The 18,657-nt window shown below is 41.6% G+C and overlaps 1 protein-coding gene across 1 annotated transcript in view; it reads left to right on the top strand.

Annotated features, from left to right (window-relative positions):
* The window catches only part of HOOK3 (hook microtubule tethering protein 3), a 93,526-nt gene that overhangs the window by 7,862 nt on the left and 67,007 nt on the right, over positions 1 to 18,657 (top strand). The window contains exon 2 of the mRNA XM_057537327.1: positions 52 to 137. Within this exon, the coding sequence (XP_057393310.1) occupies positions 52 to 137 (86 nt within the window). The remainder of the gene's footprint in view (positions 1 to 51; positions 138 to 18,657) is intronic.

Consider the following 18,657-nt stretch of genomic DNA (forward strand, 5'->3'; position numbering starts at 1 on the left):
GTGGTTAACCATGGAATCTTTTTTTCCCTTTTTTTTATTTCCTTTTTCCAGATCCAGACATTTAATGTGGATGCACCATGCCAGACCGTGGAAGATTTAACGAATGGGGTTGTGATGGCCCAGGTTCTCCAAAAGATGTAAGAATAAATTGCTTTATCTTTTTGTATGTTATTATACCTGGATATTTATTAGATTGAAAACATGGACAAAAAAATAAAGTGCTCTCATGAAACACGTGTTGCGCAGAGACCGAGAACTGAGCAGCACAGGTGCTTCTGGCAGCCTGCGCTTGTTTAGGTACAGGTGGACCGGCTGCAAGGGTAGTTATGGCTGCAATTGTTGCAGTACTCCAACGGTTTCAGCAGAATTCTTTCTTCCTGTGGTTTTCAGTGTAAGCTTGGCAGACATTTTCCTGTTAGCGTCCGGATTTTGCCATCATAGAAGGATCTGAGAGGCTTTCTCTCTCTATAGGGCTCTGCTCAGACGTTGTCTTACCAGTGAGGCCCTCCCTGCCGACCCCTAGAAAATAAGCGATAGCCATGCCCTGTGCTCCGTTTCCCTTTTAACCTTCCGTATGCTTCTCAGAAGTAGGTAACACTGTATCGTATACCATGTATTTTGCTTGCTTATTTGTTACCTGTTGCTTCCCCCCACACCCGTCTGCAGACAGACAGACAGACACACACACACACACACACAGTGTAAGCTCCGCCTAGAGGCAGGGTGAAAACATAATAATTGTAAAATTGATATTGTATGGCTGTCTTCAACTTTTGACCTAGGAATTTTTCAAATAAAGGGTTACCTGTGAATTTAAGATGTCAGTAAGTTTGATGTGATTTGGGAGATACTTTTGTCTTTTGAAGCCCCGAGCCCTTGTCAGCCTGAGACACTAAAGAATTTACATGGGACTTGCTGAGATTTCCTGCAGCTCTGTTGAGAATCAGTATCATCGCTAAAGGATTCTTGCCGTTGCTCCCCTTGCAGTGAGCTGTGTAGAGCTGCCTGTCTGGAAGCTTCTCAAATGCCTGCATTTCAGAGAATCTACCTGCCTTTCACACTGGCGGTTCATGCTTGAAAACTGTAGCTTGCTGTACCTTTCTTGTGCACCTTACATCTCTCCAGACATACAAGCATGCAGACTTTCTGGCAGAGCTCAAGAAGGCTCGCTTGAAACTGACCAGCCCTGGTTCTAGCACTTAGAAGAGCGGTCTTGTGATTTTCGTGGACACTTTTGAGTGGTGCCCTGTAACGTTTAGCTTTTCCAGAGCAGCGCTCCCCAGCCTTTTTGGCACCAGGGACCAGTTTCGTGAAAGACAGTTTTTCCATGGACGGTGGGGTAGTGGTGATTCAGGCGGTGATGCGAGCGATGGGGTGGGGATGGTTCAGGCAATAATGCGAGCGATGGGGCGATGGTTCAGGCGGTGATGCGAGCGATGGGGAGCGATGGGGAGCGGCAGATGCAGCTTCGCTCACTCGCCCGCCGCTCACCTCCTGCTGTGCATTCCGGTTCCTAACAGGCTGCAGACCGGTAGCGGTCCACGGCCTGGGGGTTGGGGACCCCTGGTCTAGAGAGTTTCAGTGCAGTTCTTAATAAAAATTATTTGTGGGCAAGTGGGCCTAGCTACGTGAGCTTTCCAGGTATGTGTCATTAAATGAATTTTTTGCTTGTTAGTTTGGGTAGGATTTCTGTTGTAGAAACCAGAAGAAAGACTGTATGAGTATATTATTTTACCAAATCAAGATCATAACGTGCATTATGTTCTGCAGAGTGGTTATTCTCATTTGCCAAAGTCTTGTGGGCATATTTCTCATCAATATTTAGTTTTTTACATTTTTTTCCCAAAATGCATTCCTTTTTTCCTTTTGTTGTGGTATAATGTAGACCGAAAAGCATACTAAAAGAAGTGATTAATTTGTGTGTAGTATGTATATATTGTATGTATATGCACACGTGTATACACACATCCATATAACCACCACCCAGACTGAAATATATAACATTTTGAGCCCCCAAATGGTCCCCCTCATGCCCCTCCCTAATCAATACCCCTTGCCTCAAAGATAGCCATGGTTCTGATTTCTACACCATCATTTTTATAAGTGGAATCATACAGTGTATACTGTTTTGTGTTTGACTTCTTTCACTCACCATAATGTCTGTGTGATTCATTCATGTTGTTTTATATTGTCTATTTAAATAATTGTATAATAACAGCTTCACAGAAGCTTCCTCCTTTGTCACTTTGATGTTTATTGAACGGCCGCTCTGCATCCAGCACTGGTGATGCAAGGATGAGCCACAGTCCACAGGGTAACTGTGTTCAGAGAGTTTATAACCTGGGGAAAAACGGATGTTAAATGACCAAGGAAACAAAACTGCTAGTATAACAAGCGCTACAGAGAAATTGTGAAAATTTCTAAGTTAGCAGTTGTCTCCGCAGGGCTAGCATTCAGAAGAGTCCAAACCAGAGATATCAATTTGGGTGTTTCTTAATTGAAGCCATGAGTGTGGATTAAATCACTCAGGGAAGAGTATAGGGTAAGAAGAAAACTGTGTAGCCTGAGCCTTGAAGAACTCTGACATTTAGTTGTTGGTTAGAACATCTACCAGCAGAGGGACCAGAGAGGCACGGGGAAAGCCAGTGGAGTGTGGATGCTGAGAGAAATGGCAGATCTCTTCATTTTGTCTGAGCTAAGTGAGAAACTTGTATGTTTTTATAGTTTTAGTAGAAATTTTATCAAATGTGAATAGATCTCAGTAGGCTTATTGTTAGTATAATTTGTTTCTCTCTCTCGTCTTTTAAGTCATTTTCTGCTCATCTGCTTTCCTGCTTCCAACATCTTATTGCTGACTTTTGTCTTTCGTTCATCCATGTAGGTTCATGTCCCCCTGGTTTTTGTGTGTTTGTTTGTTTTTAATTAGTAGACTTTGTTTTCTTAGAGCAGTTTTAGTTTCACAGCGAAATTGAATGGAAAAAAGTTTCAGTACGAGATGAAAAAAAGTTCTGGAGGTGGGTAGTGATGATGGTTGCACAGCCATTAAGTAAGTGAATGTACTTAATGTACTTAGTGCCGCTGTACACTTAACAGTGGCTTAGATGGTAAATTTTATGTGTATTTTACTACAATAAAAAAAGTTTTTAAAAACTGAGGGAAAAGTATGGTGAGTTCCCACTTGCTCCCTGCCCCACACAGAACTTCCCCCACTGTCAGCATCCCCCCACCAGATGGTCCATTTGTTACAGTTGATGAACCTACGTTGATGCATCAGCATTACCAGAAGTCCACAGTGTACGGTAGCCGTCACTCCAAGCTGTACATTCTATGGGTTTGGGCAAATGTGTCCTTCCTTACAGCATCGTACAGAATAGTTTCTGCCCTGAAGACCCCCTGTGCTCCCCCTAGTCATCCCCCTCCCCTTCAGTCACTGATCTTTTACTGTCTCCACAGTTGTGCTTTTTCCAGGTTGTTGGGTAGCTGGAATCACACAGCGTGTAGCCCTTTCCGATGGCTTCTTTCACTTAGTGATGCGCATTTAAGGTTCCTCCGTGTCTTTTCGTGGCTCAACAGCTCATGTCTTTTGAGCACTTACCCCCTCCTTTTTTTAACAGCTTTATTGAAATGAAACTGACATACAGTAAATTGCACATTTTTAGATGTAGAATTTGATAAATTTTTTTTACCTGTGGAGATGCCCAGGAAACTATCAAGATAATGAACATACCAATCACTTCAAAAAGTTTCCTCAGTCCTTCCTTCCAGCCACCCCTTTCCCATCCCCAGGGCAACCATGGATTTGCTTTCTGTCGCCGTAGACTAATTTGCATTTTACACAAATTTTATGTAAATGGGCTTACAGTATGTTTTATTTTTTGAGGGAGAGGGTGTGGCTTCTTTCATGCAACATAAAATTTTGAGATTTATTCATGCTGTTGCCTGTCTTAATATAGTCCATGCATATTCCATTGTATGGATATACCCCAATCCATCCATCCGTTCGGCTGCTGAGGAGCTCCTGGGTTATTGTAGTTCTGGGCTGTTACAAGCAGAGCTGCTGTGAACAGCAGTGTCCACATCTTTGTATGGACATACGCTGCCATTTCTCTGGGATGAAGGTCCACCCAGGGGTGAAATGAATGCAACATGTGGCAGGTGTAAGTGTAATATTGAAGAAACTGCCAAACTGCTTCCAAAGCGGACGTACCATTTATGTTTTTACAAGCAGCGTGTCAGTGTTCCAGTTGCACCGTGGTCTCACCAGCACTGGCTGGGGTTGCTCTTTTTAATTATAGCCATTCTAGTCGCCGTCTAGTGGTGCTCACTGTGGGTTTTATTTGTATTTCTTTTTTTTTTTTTTTTTTTTTTTTTTATTAATTTATTTATTTTTGTCTGTATTGGGTCTTCGGTTCGTGCGAGGGCTTTCTCCAGTTGCGGCAAGCGGGGGCCACTCTTCATCGCGGTGCGGGGACCGCTCTTCATCGCGGTGCGCGGGCCTTTCTCCATCGCGGCCCCTCCTGTTGCGGGGCACAGGCTCCAGACGCGCAGGCTCAGCAATTGTGGCTCACGGGCCCAGCTGCTCCGTGGCATGTGGGATCTTCCCAGACCAGGGCTCGAACCCGTGTCCCCTGCATTAGCAGGCAGATTCTCAACCACTGCGCCACCAGGGAAGCCCCTATTTGTATTTCTATAATGACTAGTGATGTCGGAAATCTTTTCTTGTATTTCTTGTATTTATATACATTTACTATATATATATATATATATATATATATATATATATATGCATACATATATATATCTTCTTTGGCAAATTGTTTGATGTAATCTTTTTTTGTTTTTAATTTCTGGGTGTGCAAGCCCAGTGCCCCACCGTGACTCTGGGATCTGGGACATCCCTGGGACTATGGGGCCCTCTGAGGGGTGGCTGGCCAGACCGTGTCCACACGCTGGTGGCCACACGCTCACGTCCGCACACTTCCCCACCCGCGGGCACTGGGGCAAGGCAATGAGGCGCAGGTGGGGTTAGGAGTTTGTGGCCACACCTGCCTTTGAATCTTGGCTGTCCCTTAATAGATACTTGACCTTGGGCCCATAACCTTCCTGTACCTCAGTTCTCTTATCTGTAAATTGGGGAAACTACCTATGTTTTTAGAGTACCTGGAACGTAGTGAGCTTACAAGAAATTTTAGCTGTTGGTATTATTTCAGTTAGCTAAAGGCATCATTATACACTGTAAACAGTGTATTCCTTCACTCATCAATATAGGAATTTTAAAAAATTTTATGTTTACTTATTTTTTATTGAAGTATACTTGATTTACAATGTGTTAATTTCTGCTATACAGCAAAGTGATTCAGTTGTACATATATATTCTTTTTCATATTCTTTTCCATTATGGTTTATCACAGGATATTGAATATCATTCCTTGTGCTATACAGTAGGACCTTGTTGTTTATATACATAGTAGTTTGTCTCTGCTAATATCAATCTCCTAATTTATCCCTCCCTCACCTCCTTTCCCCTTTGGTAACCATAAATTTGTTTTCTACGTCTATGAGTCTGTTTCTTTTTTGTAAATAAGTTCATTTGTATCATATTTTAGATTCCACTTATAAGTGACATCATATGGTATTTGTCTTTCTCTGTCTGACTTAATTCACTTAGTATTACAATCTCTAGGTCCATCCATGTTACTGCAAATGACATTATTTCATTCTTACGGCTGAATAATATCCCATTGTTTGTATGTACCACATCATCTTTATCCATTCATCTGTTGATGGACATTTAGGTTGCTTCCATGTCTTGGCTATTGTGAATAGTGCTGCTGTGAGCATTGGGGTGCATGTATCTTTTCCAATTAAGAGTTTTCTATAGATACATGCCCAGGAGTAGGATTGCTGGATCATACGGTAGTTCTATTGATATTTTTAGAATACTGTTCTCCATGGTGGCTGCACCAGCTTATACCAACAGTGTAGGAGAGTTCCCTTTCTCCACAGCCTCTCCTGTTTGCTGTAGTCTTTTGCCTATTTATTTATTTATTTATTTATTTTTATTAGAGTATAGTTGCTTTACAATATTTTGTTAGTTTATACTGTACAGCAAAGTAAATCAGCTATATGTATACATATATCCCCTCTTTTTTGGATTTCCTTCTCATTTAGGTCACCACAGAGCACTGAATAGAGTTCCCTGTGCTATACAGTAGGTTCTCATTAGTTATCTGTTTTATACATAGTATCAATAGTGTATATATGTCAATCCCAATCTCCCAATTCATCCCACCGCCCCCCCTTTCCCCCTTGGTATCCAAACATACGTCTGTGTCTCTATTTCTGCTTTGTAAATAAGATCCTCTATACCAGTTTTTTCAGATTCCACATATATGTGTTGATATACGATATTTGTTTTTCTCTTTCTGACTTACTTCACTCTGTATGACAGTCTCTAGGTCCATCCGTGTCTCTACAAATGACCCAATTTTGTTCCTTTTTATGGCTGAGTAATATTCTATTATATATATGTATCACATCTTCTTTATCCATTCCTCTGTTTATGGACATTTAGGTTGTTTCCATGTCCTGGCTGTTGTAAACAGTGCTGCAGTGAACATTGAGGTGCATGTGTCTTTCTGAATTACGGTTTTCTTTGGGTATATGCCCAGGAGTGGGATTACTGGGTCACATGGTAGTTCTATTCTTAGTTTTTTTAAGGAATCTCCATACTGTTCTCCATAGTGGCTATATCAATTTACATTCCCAGCAACAACGCATGAGGGTTCCCTTTTCTCCACACCCTCTCCAGCGTTTATCGTTTGTAGATTTTTTGATGATGGCCATTCTGAGGTGTGAGGTGATACCTCATTGTAGTTCTGATTTTGCATTTCTCTAATAATTAGTGATGTTGAGCAACTTCTCATGTGTTTGTTGGCCATCTGTATGTCTTCTTTGGAGAAATGTCTATTTAGGCCTTCTGCCCATTTTTTGATTGGGTTGTTTGTTTTTTTGCTATTTAGCTGCATGAGCTGTTTGTATATTTTGGAGATTAATCCTTTGTCAGTTGCTTCAGGTGCAAATATTTTCTCCCATTCTGAGTGTTGTCTTTTCGTCTTGTTTTTGGTTTCCTTTGCTGTGCAAAACATTTTAAGTTTAATTAGGTCCCATTTGTTTATTTCTGTTTTTATTCTCATTACTCTAGGAGGTGGGTCAAAAAAGATCTCGCTGTGATATATGTCAAAGAGTGTTCTGCTTATGTTTTCCTCTAAGAGTTTTATAGTGTCTGGCCTTACATTTAGGTCTTTAATCCATTTTGAGTTTATTTTTGTGTATGGTGTTAGGGAGTATTCTAATTTCATTCTTTTACACGTAGTCCAGTTTTCCCATCACCACTTATTGAAGAGGCTGTCTTTTCTCCATTGTATATTCTTGCCTCCTTTATCAAAAATAAGGTGACCATATGTGCATGGGTTTATCTCTGGGCTTTCTATCCTGTTCCATTGATCTATATTTCTGTTTTTGTGCCAGTACCATACTATCTTGATTACCCTAGCTTTGTAGTATAGTCTGAAGTCAGGGAGCCTGATTCTTCCAGCTCCATTTTTGTTTCTCAAGATTGCTTTTGCTATTCGAGGTCTTTTGTGTTTCCATACGAATTGTAAAATTTTTTGTTCTAGTTCTGTGAAAAATGCCATTGGTAATTTGATAGGGATTGCATTGAATCTGTAGATTGCTTTGGGTACTATAGTCATTTTCACAATATTGATTCTTCCAATCCAAGAGCATGGTATATCTCTCCATCCGTTTGTGTCGTCTTTGATTTCTTTCATCAGTATCTTATAGTTTTCTGCGTACAGGTCTTTTGCCTCGTTAGATAGGTTTATTCCTAGGTATTTTATTCTTTTTGTTGCAGTGGTAAATGGGATTGTTTCCTTAATTTCTTTTTCTCATTTTTCATTGTTAGTGTATAGGAATACAAGAGATTTCCGTGTATTAATTTTGTATCCTGCAACTTTACTAAATTCATTGATTAGCTCTAGTAGTTTTCTGGTGGCATCTTTAGAATTTTCTATGTATAGTATCATGTGATCCACAAACAGTGACAGTTTTACTTCTTTGCCAATTTGGATTCCTTTTATTTCTTTTTCTTCTCTGATTGCCGTGGCTAGGACTTCCAAAGCTATGTTAAATAATAGTGGCAAGCATGGGCACCCTTGTCTTGTTCCCTGTTTTAAAGGAAATGCTTTCAGTTTTTCACCATTGAGAATGTTTGCTATGGGTTTGTAATATATGGCCTTTATTATGTTGAGGTAGGTTCCATCAACGTCCACTTTCTGGAGAGTTTTTATCATAAATGGGTGTTGAATTTTGTCGAAAGCTTTTTCTGCATGATCATATGGTTTTTATTATTCAACTTGTTAATATGGTGTATCACATTGATTGATTTGCGTATATTGAAGAATCCTTGCATCCCTGGGGTAAATCCCACTTGATCATGGTGTATCATCTTTTTAATGTGTTGTTGGATTCTCTTTGCTAGTATTTTGTTGAGGATTTTTGCGTCTATGTTCATCAGTGATATTGGCCTGTAATTTTCTTTTTTTGTGATATCTTTTTCTGGTTTTGGTATCAGGGTGATGGTGGCCTCATAGAATGAGTTTGGGAGTGTTCCTCCCTTTGTAATTTTTTGGAAGAGTTTGAGAAGGATCTGTGTTAGCTCTTCTCTAAATATTTGATAGAATTCACCTGTGAAGCTGTCTGGTCCTGGACTTTTGCTTGTTGGAAGATTTTTAATCACAGTTTCAATTTCATTACTTGTGGTTGGTCTGTTCATATTTTCTAATTCTTCCTGGTTCAGTCTTGGAAGGTTGTACTTTTCTAAGAATTTGTCCATTTCTTCCAGGTTGTCCATTTTATTGGCATATAGTTGCTTGTAGTAGTCTCATGATCCTTTGTATTTCTGCGGTGTCTGTTATAACTTCTCCTTTTTCATTTCTAATTTTATTGATTTGAGTCCTCTCCTTTTTTTTCTTGATGAGTCTGGCTAAAGGTTTATCAATTTCGTTTATCTTCTCAGAGAACCAGCTTTTAGTTTTATTGATCTTTGCTAGTGTTTTTTTCGTTTCTCTTTCATTTATTTCTGCTCTGATCTTTATGGTTTCTTTCCTTCTACTGACTTTGGGTTTTCTTTGTTCTTCTTTCTCTGGTTCCTTTAGGTGTAAGGTTGGATTGTTTATTTGAGATTTTTCTTGTTTCTTGAGGTGAGATTGAATTACTATAAACTTCCCTCTTAGAACTGCTTTTGCTGCATCCCATAGGTTTTGGGTCATAGTGTTTTCGTTGTCATTTGTTTCTAGGTAGTTTTTTATTTCTCTTTGATTTCTTCAGTGATCTCTTGGTTATTTAGTAGCATATTGTTTAGCCTCCATGTGTTTGTGTTTTTTACAGTTTTTTTTCCTGTAATTGATTTCTAATCTAATAACGTTGTGGTCGAAAAAGATGCTTGATACGATTTCAGTTTTCTTAAATTTACCGAGGCTTGGTTTGTGACCCAAGATGTGATCTATCCTGGAGAATGTTCTGTGTGCACTTGAGAAGAAAGTGTATTCTGCTGCTTTCGGATGGAATGTACTATAGATATTAATTAAGTCTGTGATCTAATGTGTCGTTTAAGGCTTGTGTTTCCTTATTAATTTTCTGTCTGGATGATCTGTCCGTTGGTGTAAGTGGGGTGTTAAAGTCCCCCACTATTACTGTGTTACTGTCGATTTCCCCTTTTATGGCTGTTAGCATTTGCCTTATGTATTGAGGTGCTTCTCTGTTAGGTGTATAAATGTTTACAATTGTTATATTTTCTTCTTGGATTGATCCCTTGATCATTATGTAGTGTCCTTCCTTGTGTTTTGTGGTTTTTGCCTATTTTTTAATTGAATTGTTTTCATCTTATTAAATTTAGAGTTCTTTATATATTCTAAATACAAGTTCTTTCTCAGATGTATGTTTTAAAATATTTTCTCCCAGCCTGTGGCTTCCCTTTTTATTTTCTTAATAGTGTCTTTGCAGAGCAAATATTTTTAAAGTTTTAATTATTAAATACTTATTATTTAATATATTTTTTTTAGTTCCCATGGTTTTTTTTTTTTTAATTAAGAAACCTTTACCAAACCCAGGGTCTGTAAGATTTTCTCCTGTGTTTTCCTCCAGAAGTATTATAGTTTTAATGCTTATATTTAGGTCTGTGACATTCTGAGTTATTACTTTTTGTGTATGATATAAGGGTCTCTTTTTTTTTGCACTATTTATTGCAAAGATTCCTTTCCCATATTTTCAGGATTTTGATTATGTTGAACTGTCTAATGACTGGACAGACAGCATCCATGGATGATTAGATTCTTGTTCATTGAAGTAATTTTTAATAATAGATCAGGCACTGAAAACACTTAAGATGTAGTTTATCCTTTTACATCTATATATCAACAAATACAAAATGAAAACCTTTTCTTGAGGGGGGCCTTAAGTTTTTAGGGAGCTATGACTCTTAATATTATCAAAACTCAAATTTATAGAATTTTCTTTCTTATTTTCTACTTCTTGGTTTGAAGAAAATTAACATTAGCCTTTGTAAAGATTTTTACAAAGCAGCACCCACTTTGGAGAGCACAGCATGTTCTGTGTGAGACAACAAGAACTTGAATTGACTGTTTATGCTATAAAACCTGTGATTCTTGGTGAACCTATGGTACACCTGCCAGAGAACAATCGCTGCTTTGCCCTGATCAACTTCGGGCCTGAAAGAATCCTCTTCTCCCGTAACAGCACTGCCTCTGCAGGCTTCTAAGTAAGGCTGTTTCTTCTTCATGTACCACTTGGCTCAGCATGGTGCCTCCTCAGTGCTGCTTCCAGACCATTCCCCTCACATCTTCCCTAAGACGCCTCAGTTTTGAGTCTGACGACATCATCCCTCTCGTTTCTCAGCAGCTTTGGATCCAGGCATCCTGCTGCTCTTTCCAGCACCACCCTTGCAGAAATTCCTGGGGACTTGGATATGGTCCTTTAGACCCTTGCCTGTCAACTCCTTGACTCATCTCCTTTGGTCTCATCCTCTACCCAGTTTCAGCCACTCATTCTCGAGGTCATACCCCATGGCTTATCATCACCAGTAATCTGCGACCCTCCGTGGTCTCGGTTTGCTCTCTCCCGCCGTCTGACCACTGCCTCCTGTCTTTCCATCTCACTCTCTCTGGCCGCACATCTCCAGCCATCCTTCAGTTCTCGAGGGCCGGTGGGGTCTCAACACTGTCCTTCACCTTCACCTCTTTCTTTCCTCTTATTCAGCCGAAATTCCGTGGTCAGTCATAATCATTCCCTGTGTACGTTTTTAGCTCCTCTGCCCCTTTTTTATTTCTTTGTACTTTTTTGGCTAAACCACAACTTGGTTAAATCGAATATCCCACCATTTCTGCGTCTCACCTATGCGGCTGAACCGAGCTGGAAAAGACACAGACTTGCTGGTGCGTCTCATTTTACATTTCCCAGTGTGAACCCCTGGTCATCTGGTACTTCCCCAGCCCTCTCACTACCCCTCTTCCGGGTGACCGTCTCCCACTGTCCTTTCTGGAGACCTTCAGCACCACTTCCCCACTCTCTCCTCTGATTACCTTCCAAGGTAAGGGACCGCCTACTTCTGAGAAAGTTGAAACACATACAGGAGAATCTCTGTTGACTCCCCGACTACGTTTGCCCCCGCCGGCATCAGTGTGGCCGCCTCGCTGCCCGTTACCGCCTTCGAGCTGTGCCGGGGGCAGTCCTGTCGTCACGTCAGCGGCTGCACATTGTCTGTTGGGTCCCTTTGCCTCTCACCTACTCAAGATCTTTGCTTTACCAGTTCTCCCCTCTTTGCTACACCCACGGCTTCCCCTGCTCGGCAGGGTCATATCCGCTAGCAGGGAAGCAGGCTTATTTATCTTTAAACAGACTTCTCAGGATCCCACTCCTGTCAGTCACTGCTCCGGTTCTCCTGCCTGTGCAGCGTCTGTCTCAGAGTTCTCCCCGCCGCCCCCTTAAATCCACTTCCGTCAGGGTTTCCCCACCATCATGTTAGAACTGCACTTGTTGCTGATGCTGATGCCCGTCCTCAGTCCTCGTCGGGACTGGCAGCAGCATTCAAAGGACAGATGCTCATCTGCTTGTTGCTTCCTTGTGACACTTATTAAGATTTGGCCTCCAGGATACCGTGACCTTCCAGGTTTCTCTCCTGTCTCACTGGATGATCTGCATTTCCTGTGCTGGTTTCCCTCTCCTGTGCTCCCTCCTAAGGACGCAGAGCTTAAGGACTCAGGCCCGGCCCCTCTTCTCTTTTGTTTGCATTCACCCCCTCGATGATTTCGCCTAGTCTCATAGCCTTAAATGGCATCCATATCCTAATGATGCTCAGATTTTTATCTCCAGCGTGAACCTCTCCTCTGACATCCAGACTTGTCTGATTGTCTACTTAGCATCTCCAGTTGGGTCTAAAAGACATCTCAGAGTCATCGTATCTAGAACTAAACCCTGTCTTCTGCTCAGACCCACTCAAAGTCTTCTCATTTCAGTTGTTGGCGTTTCTGGCCTTGAGCTGCTCAGACCTTGAAACCTCTCTTTCTTTTTCTCCACATCCTGCATCCAACCCATCAGGAAATACTGAAGGCTACACTTTTAAAATATAGCTAGATCCAGCCTTTAGATCTAACTTCCAGATTACAGAGAAATACAGAGGACAGAGGAATAGGTTAAAATGAGTCACAAGGAAAGGATCAGGAAAATCCAGAAAGTGGGATATTTCACAGGACAGTTGACCTGGTCTCTTCAGCAAGTGAATGTCAAGAGAAGAAAGGAATGGGTTGGACTATTCTAGATCCAGGAGTCCAGAGAGAAAGACACTGACCAAACGCATCACGTGGTTCTTCTGGAAGACCTGCCGTGTGCAGAGCGTGGATGCCCCGGAGGACGTCATGCTACGCGAGAAAGCCAGTCCCAGGGGGCAGACTGCGCCACTCCACTTCTGGGAGGTGTCTGAAGTGGTCAGACTCATGGAAGCAGAGAGAAGTGGTGGCTGCCAGGGGCTGGGATTTGGGGGAAACGGGGAGTTGCTGTTCAACAGGTATAAAGTTTCAGTTGCATGAGATGCATAAGCCCTTACGGCCTGCTGTGCAGCACTATGCTTGTGGTTAATAGCACTGTACTCTGATCTTGAGTGTCTCTTGAGAGGGCAGAGCTCATGTTAAGTGTTCTTACCACAGTTTCAAAATCAAAAACAAATGCAATGCATGAAGCTTGGATCTTGTTTGAACAAAGACATTTCAAGGATGTAATGGAGGAAATTTGAATATAGATTATTAGGTGGTATTCTGGGAGTGTTTCTTTATTATATTAGGTGTAGTATCAGAACCATGGTTAGTAAGGCACAGGAAAGTGCCTTACTTATTACAGATGTATAGTGGAATTTTTAGGAGAAAAAAGTTTTATGGTAAAAATTATTACCTTTACTGCTACCATATTGGTCTGGCTGCCGTCATCTCTTGCCCATATCATGTTGGTAACTTCCTGACTAGTGTCGGTGTTTCTGTAGTTGCCTGCCCCAGAGTCTCATGTGAATCCAGCAGCCAGAGTGAGGTTTTCTGCTTAGAGCCCTGCACTGGTGCCCCCTTTCACTCAGGGTAAAAGCCAAAGGACTCACAGTGATGTATCAGAGCCCAAGTGACCTGAGCCCTTGGTACCACTCTGACTTCATTTCTTTTTTTTTTTTTTTTTTTAACATCTTTATTGGAGTATAATTGCTTTACAGTGGTGTGTTAGTTTCTGCTTTATAACAAAGTGAATCAGTTATACACATACATATGTTCCCATATCTCCTCCCTCTTGAACTCTGACCTCATTTGCTGGCGTTCTTTCCCACCCTGCTCATCCTCACACGTCTCCCGCTGGGGGCATTGTGCGGGGCCCGTCCGTCTGCCTCGGGTGTTTATCAGGCAGACACCCACGTGCTGCTCTTCCTTGCCGGCTGCCGGTGCCCACTGAGAGCTAGCCCACCCTGAGCACCGGTGCAGTATCGCCGCCGCCCTTACCTTCCAGAGCCCCTTGTCCTGCTCTAGAGTAGATGTGCTGTAAATGTTAGCTAAATGAATGAATATGGAATTACGAACTTTGAAATGAAAAGAAAGCAACTTTTATCTTCTTTTATCCTTTATCTCCAAGAAGAGTTCACCACTCTGTCATTTTCCATCAACAGTTTCCCTGATACCAACTCGATGTTCTGACACCAGCTTCCTGAGGTGGCTCAGACCCCACAAGTTAAGGTCACAGTCCTTTGATTCTGACACTCGGGGCAGACTCGGCAGTTAAGGCCCCAGTCCCACAAGACTGCCCCCACTGCAGATGCCAGGTGGGGTCCTTGGGGCACCCACACTTCTGCGCAGCCAACTGCAAATGCAGGAGTTCCCATGAACCCCCTCAGGTTTGATATTTGCGAGAATGATACAAAACTCAGGGAAGCTCTATACTTATGATTACATTTTTATTGTACAGGATGCAACTCAGGAACAGCCAAATGAAGGAGATGCACAGGGACGTGAGGGGTAGAGGCAGCGCAGAGCTCTGTGACCCCACAAGCCCACTGCCTTCCCAGCACAGTGATGTGCTCACCCGCCCCGAAGTTCCTGAACCCTGTTGTTTAGGGTTTTATTGGGGGGTTTCACTAAAGAGGCATGAGTAAAGTCATTAGCCATGTGTTTGAACTCCGCCGCCAGTCCCTTCCTGGAGGTCAGGGGGTGGGGCTGAAAGTTCCTCTGGGACCAGCCCTCGTCCTGAAGCTGTCTACGGGTCCCACAGTGAATCACCCTGTTAGCATAAGCTCCGGTGTGGCTGGAAAGGGCCCATGATGAATTATAAAAGACACCCCATCACTCAGGAAATTCTCAGGGTTTTAGGAGCTCAGCACCAGGATCCAGGGACAGAGGGCAAATATATTTTTTATTCTGCCACAACTGCATATTGATTGAAAGAGCAACATCAGAAGTAGTAAGTTGTGCCTCTAAGTGCCATTAGGTTTTATTTTCAGAGTTCAAGAAAGAGGGAAAAAGAAAGTAGATGAGACCAAAAGAGATAAAATGAAGGTCAAGCTGTGGACAGTGGCGGAATGCCTCTTTTTATTTATGGGACCTGATTGCCTGCCCTTGGTTTAGAGCCTGTGCCTCTGCGCCTCTGTTGCTCTTTCTAACACAGCAGAGGCTAAAGCATAATTTGCTTTATTTTTGTTGTCATCAAGGATGCGAAATATAAATGTCATAGCCAACTCTTCAATATCCATTTAGTGGCAGGGGACCAAAATGATTGTTTTAGGTAATGAAAAGATCATTAGAAAATAGACCTAAGAGGGACTTCCCTGGCGGTCCGGTGGTTAAGACTCCGAGCTTCCATTGCAGGGGGCATGGGTTTGATCCTTGGTCAGGGAACTAAGATCCCACATGCTGCACAGCGTGGCCAAAAGAAGAAGGAAAATAGACCTAAGAATTAACATATCTATTTTAAAAAATAGTAACATTTGCTAATAAAAATGTCATATTAAGAAATTGAGTCAAAATACAGTGTTTGTTTTGGACCCCATCTTAATTTGGGGGAGTTCAATAAGAATATTATGGTACTTAAATAATTTAAGCAGTAGAAATAAAATTTAATTTTTTGGTTTCTGTGGAAGCAGTTGACTGCAGGATGACAGGGTATTCCTGGAATTATGTTACGGATTAAAATTAATAAGCTTTTCCTTTAGCTTAAGCTATGACTGGTGCATAAGTTACAGCCGAATAGATGTGTTACTGCAAAAGTCGAGGAAATGGCTTCGTATGTTTTGTGGCTGGTTTGTGTCGTTTTCTTAACAGGAGTCAGGACATAGTAAGACGCTAAAGATGGTTTCTGGCTCATGAAGAACACTCCCAGTAAGATTATCCCTTGTCATCTATGTATCTGTGCAGAACTATATAACCTGTTAATATTTTGGAGAAAATCACCTTTATGCTGTTTGATCCTAGCCTGAGAACGTTTATTAAGGGGTACTTAGAAAACATTGCTGAAATTGTAAACTACTTAGCGAAACAGAGTTATGGTTAGATGCCTGCATATTGAGTCAAGTTCATGACTAGGAAAAGTCGTATTGAATGGAAGAAGGCTGTGGACTACTATTCTTTTTTTTTTTTTTTAATTGAAGTATAGTTGATTTACAGTGTTGCGTTAATTACTGCTGTACAGCAAAGTGATCCAGTTATACATATATATACATTCTTTTTAAAAAATATTATTTTCCATTATGGTTCATTAGGCGATATTGAATATAGTTCGCTGTGCTATACGGTAGGACCTTGTTGTTTATCCATTCTCTGTATAGAAGCTTACATCTGCTAACCCCAGTCTCCCACTCCATCCCTCCCCCAACCCCCTCCCCCTTGGCAACCACAAGTCTGTTCTCTATGTCTGTGATTCTGTTCTGTTTCATAGATAAGTTAACTTGTGTCATAGTTTAGATTTGTGGACTACTATTCTTGCTGTGTTCCGCCCAAGTAGCAGATTGGAAGCTTATTAAATAAAAGTGCTATCACCTTCCAAATGTATTTCAGTGCACAGGTATCAATGAGAACTGCTGTGTGTCAGACACGAAGTGCTGGGCAGACAGTGGTGAATGAGACAGACACCTGCCCCTGTCGACCGTAGAACATCTTGAACGATGTGGGTCTTTGCTCTCTGTGACTACATGGCTGAGCAGGAAGGAGAGAATTAGCCACAGGACCCTGGTGTTGTTTGCTAGGACCAGTTTCGTGTTGAACTCTGCTGATCTTTTGTAACAAAAGTGACAGTACCATCAACTCTGCCACTTAACGGCATGATTGAACTTGGGGAAATTACTTAACTTCTGAGTCTGATATTGCTCAGCGTAACATGGGGACAGTGATACCTTCGTGGCAGTGTCACTGTGAACGCAGAGTGCCTGGCTCCGTGGTTGGCAGGTTACTGGTGCTGAGTACATGGTGGTGACAGCTGTCTTTTGTTGTCTTCCCGTCCAGCTCAGGCGCATTCTGAGGCTTTGATGTGGTCATCTTTTAAGCAAAAAGCAAACTGTATCATAGTGATTGGTTTGAAATACTTTATTCAGATTTTTCTGAGTTCTTTGATTCATAAGAAGTGCTGCTGCAAGTTGTAAATGAAGTATCCCATAATCTTGGAGTTCTCAGAGTATATAATTTCTTAGACATTTTAAATTTTTTTAAAAAATAAATTTATTTATTTATTTTTGGCTGCATTGGGTCTTCGTTGCTGCGTGCAGGCTTTCTCTAGTTGCGGTGAGCGGGGAGCTACTCCTCATTGCGGTGCACGGGCTTCTCATTGCGGTGGCTTCTCTTACTGCAGAGCACAGGCTGTAGGCGTGCAGGCTTCAGTAGTTGTGGCACGTGGGCTCAGTAGTTGTAGCTCGCGGGTTGTAGAGCACAGGCTCAGTAGTTGTGACGCACAGGGTTGCTTAGTTGCTCCGCGGCATTTGGAATCTTCCCGGACCAGGGCTTGAACCTATGTCCTCTCATTGGCAGGCAGATTCTTAACCACTGCACCAGCAGGGAAGCCCTCTTAGACATTTTAAAGCATTCTTTTTTATAAGTTAAGGGGTTTCCTGTTGAAATATAAGTATCTTTTAGCTGTGTGGCCCTGAATTGCCACTTAGCTAGTAAGTTCAGTGCCTTTGGCTTTGGGTAATCATCACCCATTTAGCACCAGACTCACAGATTGCCCTACTTATGATTGTCCTTTTTGATTGGAAAGACTATTACTTGATTGGCAATGATTATGATTTTTAGATTACAGCTTTTTTGATTATTAAAAATATGGAATATTTTCTACTTTCTGAATTATTTTTATAACAGTTCTTTAATATTTCAGTAGAATTCACTTAAGTTGTTTTTCTTTGCATTATCTATTTTCACAAGAGGTTTTAAGCAAAGAGGACACTTTCGGGGGGGTTCTCTGCCCAGTTTACAGGAGTCCCTTTCTCTGAAACCTGAAGTTGTAGGTGTCCTACTTGTGGCTGTCCATCCTTTTGGTCACATACAGTCGGACTAGGGATGAAAAACAGACTCTAGCTGTATTATTTGGAGTTTCCTGGGAATTTAGAATTGGGATTGAGTGATGGCTGGTCTTCAAAACTATCTTCTTGAACTGGCATGGTGAAGACTTGGAGCGTGTGTGCAGCTCTCTTCAGCGTTGTGTGGAGAAACAGAAAAAGCTGGTCTTCAGAGAGAAAATGAATAGATGGGCAGAAGCAAAGGTGAAAGTCAGGAGAGTACTGTCTGGATTCTTAACAGCTTTCCAGATCCTTATTTCAGTACTCAAGGAGGCCCAGCTATCTTTCTGTACCATAACATACCTCAGTGGTCTTCCAGTAAGTTCCCTTTTTTTGCACAATTTTGCTCAAATTAGTTTTTCTTACTTAACAACAAAAGAACCTTGACTAAAGAAGCTAGATTAAGCTTAAAACAAAAATAGATGGGTATGAATATCTACATGCAGAAGGAGGAAGTTAGACACTTTACGTACACTATGCACATGGATCATAACTTCAATTTAAAACTAAAACTGTGAGAA

Source organism: Balaenoptera acutorostrata, chromosome 21 (assembly GCF_949987535.1).
Source record: "Balaenoptera acutorostrata chromosome 21, mBalAcu1.1, whole genome shotgun sequence".
NCBI lineage: Eukaryota > Metazoa > Chordata > Mammalia > Artiodactyla > Balaenopteridae > Balaenoptera > Balaenoptera acutorostrata.